This window comes from Nicotiana attenuata, unplaced genomic scaffold (assembly GCF_001879085.1).
Source record: "Nicotiana attenuata strain UT unplaced genomic scaffold, NIATTr2, whole genome shotgun sequence".
NCBI classification, from domain to species: domain Eukaryota; kingdom Viridiplantae; phylum Streptophyta; class Magnoliopsida; order Solanales; family Solanaceae; genus Nicotiana; species Nicotiana attenuata.
The window spans coordinates 56,565-63,265 of NW_017671236.1; the positions used below are offsets into that span (position 1 = coordinate 56,565).

General features: G+C 40.2%; 1 protein-coding gene across 1 annotated transcript; it reads right to left on the reverse strand.

The window, feature by feature from the left end:
• Window positions 1-230: 230 nt before the first annotated feature.
• LOC109206909 (cylicin-2-like) lies at window positions 231-1,466 on the reverse strand. The gene is made up of 4 exons (XM_019369779.1): window positions 860-1,466; window positions 552-814; window positions 350-434; window positions 231-271 (listed from the first exon to the last, which is right to left on the reverse strand). The coding sequence occupies exons 1-4, from the start codon at window positions 1,464-1,466 to the stop codon at window positions 231-233; spliced, it is 996 nt and encodes a 331-aa protein (XP_019225324.1).
• Between the last annotated feature and the right edge of the window lie 5,235 nt (window positions 1,467-6,701).

Below are 6,701 nucleotides of genomic sequence, written 5' to 3' on the forward strand. Positions count from 1 at the left end.
ATTGCAAGGGCAGAAGGAAGGGAATCCAGACTAGGCCATCTTTGCCTAGTATAGTCATCATATCCCTCAGCAGGGATGTCAAGAATTTCTCCCAGCTTCTTTGCATCGAAGGTCACTTGGACTCCTTTGACTTTTCTTGTAACTCTGCCATCTTTGACCTCAGCATTCGCCATGAATTCAATAATTTCATTTCTGGCCAATCTCCCATCCATCTGAAGGACCATGTCCTTCTAGCCTTGAGCAGCTAGGGTGTCAACCAAACGAACCATTCCTGGTTCCACCAAATCTTTCAGCAATCTTCCCTTCAGAATTTTTCTTTTGCCAAACATGGCCATCTTGTCTTGTTCACCCTCAGACTCATTCTCTTCTTCACCACTCCATTCCTCATCTTCAGAGATTGTAACTTGTTTGGTTTTCATTGCAGACCTTGTCCTCTTGGCCAATGCAGGCTCAGCAGTCTTAGACACAGATGAAGACTTCTTGGGAGGAGTCTTGGTCTTTTTGGGTTTGGGGGTATGAACCTCCACTGTTGTATCTTTCTCCTGATGGACCTGTTCCATCTCCTCAACATCAACAGCTTCAGAGGATTCTGCAACCTTACCCTTTCCTTTGTCCATCCTCTTTCTCTTGCTTTCAGCCAAAGCTTTTTGAAAGTCACTCTCAACCTGTTTCACTCTACTCCTTGTGGCTCTTCCCCTTGGCAAAGGAATTTCAGTAGTTGTTGAGGAGGAGGACTTTCGTTTCTTGGAAGGTTTAGCAGTGCTGGGGGCTTTTGGTGTAGGAGTTCTCCTCTTCTTTGGATCATAACTTGCTCCTACCTTTTTAAGAAGGTCTGCTAGGGTTTCTTCAATTGATGAACCAGGTTCATCTCCCTGTGAACTTAAATTAACTAACCCCTCAGCAGCCTCCCCTGAGCCACTTCCCCCTGACTTCTTGCCACTTTCTTCCACAGTTTCCTGTGCAACCCCACAAATAGCTGGTACAGGCAATTCAGAAGTGGGTGAGGAATCATCCATTCCTTTCCCTTTTCCCCTTACATCACCACATTCACCCTCTCTCTCTTTTTCTTTTTCAATTTTCTTTTTACTTCCACTCCTTGCTAACTTAGGTATTTCCACATCCCTGATAGGCCCAACCAAGACGAACCTATTTTCTAAATTTTCAGGCAAAGAAGAACTTACCTTAGAAGGGGATTTTTGAGCCTTCTCCGAGTCAGAAGACACAGGTCCTTCCCCTTCACTAGCAGATTTGTACGAATCAGAATCAGAGTTAGAATCTTGGACCTGACTTGCCTTTAATTTCTCGTTCAATTTCTTTGACAAAGCACCAGATGCCACCGTTTTGCGAGCAAGCATTTTTACTCGCCTTCTCCTAGGTTGGGGAGTCGTGCTAGGTGGAGGAGGGGTGGATGAATCAGAGGGAGTAGGTCGTGGAGGAGTTCCAGGGTTATCTTGGGGGTTCGACATTATAGCTTATTTCTTGAGAGAGTTTGAGAGTTGAACTTTTAGAGAAGAAGGCAATTTACAATGAAGAAGGTTTTTGACGGTTTTGAATTATGAGGGTGGCAGGAATTTGTAATGAGTATTTAAAGGGAAAGACTCATTTAATGGATAACGGTAGCTTTAGCAGTCAATTAGAGGTCTAATCAACCTGAAATTACAGGTTGAACGAACGGTTAGGCTTCCCTAGATTTTAGGCAATTTTTGTGGTGAGAATTCTAATAAGGTCGGAACTGGTTCAAAAACAAACGGATAGAATTTTCTGGGGTGTTGAACATTGGTAGGACTCTGCTCATGATTTAAATATTTAATTTTCTAATTGTGCAGAGTATAGAAAACATACCTTGTCGTTCAAATGAACTACTACTGATGAACCAGGTTCTTTATTTAGAATTCTCGTGATCATGCCTCAATTTACCAAAATAGAGAAAATTCTGTTAGAGATCAGCGAGTCATATCAACACAAGTTACAAGAGTATACTATTTACAGTATGAGACTAAGTAAAAATTAATCAGGATATTTACACAAGTTCCAGATTTACTAGCCAAAAAAAATCAATTTTTTTTCTTTTTTTTCTTTTTTCATTGTGGATTCTGAATTGGTCCCATTAGGTGATCTTAATCATCCCTAATTCTAACATGTTCCTCTCAAAGCTTTCTCTACTCAATGTTTTAGTAAAGATGTTAGCAATTTATTTATCAGTAGCACAGAATTCTATAGTAATCAATCCTTTCTCATAGTTGTCCCTTAAGAAATGATGTCTAACATCTATGTGCTTAGTCCTCTTACGATGAAATGGGTTCTTTGTCATACTTATAGCACTAGTGTTATCACAGAAAATAGGGATGCAACCAATTTTAATGCCAAAATCCATTAGTTGCTGCTTGATCCACAGCAGTTGGGCACAACAAGAGGCAGCAGCAACATACTCTGCCTCGGTGGATAAGGCCACTGAATTCTGCTTTTTAGTGGCCCATGATACCAGACATGAGCCAAGAAAATGAGCCATACTTGAGGTGGTTTTCCTATCCACAAGGAAACCTGCATAGTCAGCATCAGCATATCCTACTAGATTAAAGTTACTACCTTTAGGATACCAAAGACATAGATCAGTAGTGCCTTTCAAATATCTCAGTATCCTCTTGACAGCAGTTAAGTAGGATTCCTTAGGATTGGCCTGAAAACGAGAACAAAGCCCTACACTGAAAACTATGTCAGGTTTGCTAGCAGTAAGATACAAAAGTGAGCCAATCATTCCCCTATACAACTTTTGATCAACAGATGAACCAGGTTCATCTATGTCTAATTTAGTTGATGTTGCAATGGGTGTGTCTATTTCTTTTGATTCATCCATTTTAAACTTCTTAATCAACTCTTTTGCATATTTCTACTGATGGATCATGGTTCCATTTGGGTTTTGTTTGATATGTAAGCCTAAGAAAAAATTAGGCTCACCCATCATACTCATTTCAAATTCACTTCCCATTAATTTTGCAAAATCCTTACTCAGTTTTTCAGTGGTTGCCCCAAAGATTATGTCATCAACATATATTTGTACTACTAGTAGATCCTTACCTTTTTCCCTCAAGAATAGAGTGCTGTCATTCTTACCTCTTTTGTAGCCATGTTCAAGCAGGAATTTGGATAGACGTTCATACCATGCTCTAGGAGCCTGCTTGAATCCATATAAGGACTTGTCCAATTTGTATACATGATTTGGACATTCTCTACCATTGAGGAAGGCACTCTTCATATCCATTTGGTGAAGGGTAAATTCCATGCTGCAGGAGGAGTCTTCTCCAGTCTTGCTACTGGAGCAAAGGTCTCATCATAATCTATGCCCTCCTCTTGGCTATAGCCTTGGACCACTAGCCTTGCCTTGTTCCTTGTAACTGTTGCCTCCAGTCTTGCTACTGGAGCAAAGGTATCATCATAATCTACGCCCTCCTCTTGGCTATAGCCTTGGACCAAGACCCATTTAGTGCCAATCACTAACCTGTCCTTGGGTCTTGTGACCAGATGCCACACTTGACTTCTTTCAAACTGATTGAGTTCATCTTGCATTGCATTCACCCAATATGCATCCTGCAAAGCTTCAGCAACATTTCTAGGTTCAATAAGAGATAAGAATGCATCAAAAGCACACAGATTCTTTAATTGAGATCTGGTTTTAACTCCAAAAGTTGGATCAGTAAGGATGTTCTCAATGGGATGAGAACTTTGATACTTGTAAGGTTTCACGACCAACTGATTTTTGTTTGGAGTTTCTCCCATGTTTTGTTGTTGAGGAATAGGCTCATGAACAGGTTCCATTTGGGAGTTAGATTCATTTCTTCTTTGTTCAGTTCCCCCTGCCAAGTTTCCCCGGATGGAAGAACTTGTTCCATCACCTGTTCCTTCTTTTGGTGCATCTTCAGCTTGAGCTGTGACTTCACTCAAGTCTCTTACCAGCCCAATGGCTTCATCTTCATGTTCCTATCTCTCAGAAAGAATGTTAGTTTCATCAAAAATAACATGTACACTTTCTTCTGCACACAAAGTTCTTTTGTCGTACACTTTATAAGCTTTGCTATGTGAAGAATATCCGAAGAATACTCCCTCATCACTTCTGGGATCAAACTTACCTAGGGAGTCCTTTCCATTATTGTGCACAAAGCACTTGCATCCAAATGCCCTAAGATGGGATATATTTGGTTTTCTCCCTTTAAGTAACTCTTAAGGAGTCTTCTCTACAAGAGGTCTGGTCATGCACCTATTTATGATTACAACCTCTGCCCATAAGCTATGAGGCAGTTTACTAGAAAGAAGCATAGTCCTAGCCATATCTTCAAGAGTTCTATTCTTTCTTTCAACTACTCCATTTTGTTGAGGAGTCCTAGGTGCAGAGAAATTATGACCTATATCAAGATCATCAGAAAATTCAGCAAACTTAGCATTTTCAAATTCAGTTCCATGATCAGACCTAATTGGTGCAAGTTGATTTCCTAGTTGTTTTTGAGTTTTTCTAACAAAGGCAGTGAACATGTCAATTGCTTCATCCTTAGATGTTAAGAAAAATACCCAAGTAAACCTAGAGTAATCATCAACAATTACCATCACATATTTCTTACCACCTCTGCTCAATTTTCTCATTGGACCACAAAGATCCATATGGACCAGTTCCATCGTCCTGGTCGTGCTTACCATCTTCTTGCTTTTAAAAGGGGATCTTACCTGCTTCCCCCTTGCACAAGCCTCACAAACTTTATCTTCCTTGAACTTGATGTTAGGTAATCCTATCACCAGGTCCTTGGAGACTAATTTGTTGAGTTGATTTAGACTTGCATGACCAAGTCTTTTGTGCCACAGGAGGGGATCATTGTCCAACACACTCAAGCAAGTGAGTTCATTTTCTGATATAGTGGACAAATCTACAATGTAAATATTGTTAACTCTTTTTCCCTGCAAAACAATCTTGTTAGTGGTAAGATTAATCACAAAACATTTTGTAGAGGTGAATGCTACCAAGTTACCTCTGTCACACAGTTGTGATACACTGAATAGGCTATATATCAAGCCATCTATCAAGTAGACATTCTCAATGGAATGTGAGTCTGTCTTACCTACCTTTCCAACCCCAATAATCTCACCTTTCTTCCCATTTCCAAAGAAGACATTACCTCCTTTTAAGTCTTCAAGTGAAAGGAACTGGATCTTACTTCCAGTCATATGTTTTGAGCAGCCACTATCCATGTACCATATTTGGCTACTTCCCTTCACTTGGACCTACAAAATGAAATCAGGGGTTAGTCTTAGGAACCCAACTAGTTTGGGTCCCTTACTATAGGCAAAAGGGTGAATTAAATTCCTTTTGGCCCATCCTGGCAGCTTGTTTTTCTCTTGAACAAAGGTTTTGTTCTTTTGACTGGCCTTTTCCTTTGCTTTACATTCACTTTCGTAATGACCAGTCTTGCCACAGTGTGTGCAGATTTTATTTTCAGGAAGTGTGATGTACTTGCTTTTGGGATCCCACTTAGGTTCTGGGGTCCCATAGCCAAGTCCTGTCTTGTTGCTACTGTGGTGCTCTTGTAGCCAAGATAGTGCATCAGAAGACTTATTCCATTTGCAAGTTCTGTATAGTTCATGCTTTACCTTCCCTATGTCTTCTTTTAAGACTCTTATTTGTTCATCTTTCTTGTACAGCTCATCCTTCATTTTTCCTAGATTTTCTTCTAAGGTAATATGTGTGTGATCAGGCTTCTTCTTACCTGTTCCTAATTTCAGTTTTAAATTTTCAGATCCAAGTTCTAAGATACTAGTGTCAAGTTCAAGAACCCGGTTCTTCAACTCAGTATTTTTACTACCACTCTCACTAGCCCTAGATTCTAGATTTTTGCACTTGGCTATTAAGATCACACACTCCCTAGACAGTTATTCCTTCTCATTGTTTATTACCTTAGACTCATCAATGAAGTCTAGCAATAATTCAGATTACCTTTCTTTAGACAAAAATTTAATCTTGTCTTTGAGATGAATCACACTTACCTCTTGTTCATCATCTGATTCTCCAATGGCCATAAGTGCTTGTTCATCTCCAGCTTCATCTTCTGAATCCTCATCTGAGGTTTCTCCCCAAGCAACAACCATAGCCTTTGTTGATCCTTTGTTCCTTTTGGATTGAACTTGTTCCTTCTTCCTATTCCTTCGTTCAGCCCTTTCCTTCTTCCATTCGATTTCCCACTGAGGAAAATTCTTGATCATGTGGTCAGTCTTGCCACATTTGTAGCAGCCCTCGTTGGTCTGTTTCTCAGGAGCCCTTGGTTTGTTGAAGGTTGTACCTCTTGAAGAACCCTTTCCTCTCAACAGGTACTTCTTGAAATCCCTTGTGATCATGGCCATTTCATCATCCTCTAGATCTGCACCTTCAGCTACTCTGAGAGCGAGGCTCCTTTCCTTTTTGGGTGCATCCATTTTCATGGTTTGCCTTCTCAGTTCATAGGCAGTGAGATTTCTAATCAGCTCATCCAACTTGAGAGTAGCAATGTTCTTTGATTCCTGAATAACAGTGATTTTGCTTTCCCAAGTTACTGGTAAGACCCTTGTCAGGATTTTCTCAACCTTGTCTTCTTCAAGGATAATACTTCCAAGAGACTTAAGTTCATTTGTTACTGTTGTGAACCTTGTGTACATCTCCTGGATAGTTTCTCCTTCCTTCATGGTGA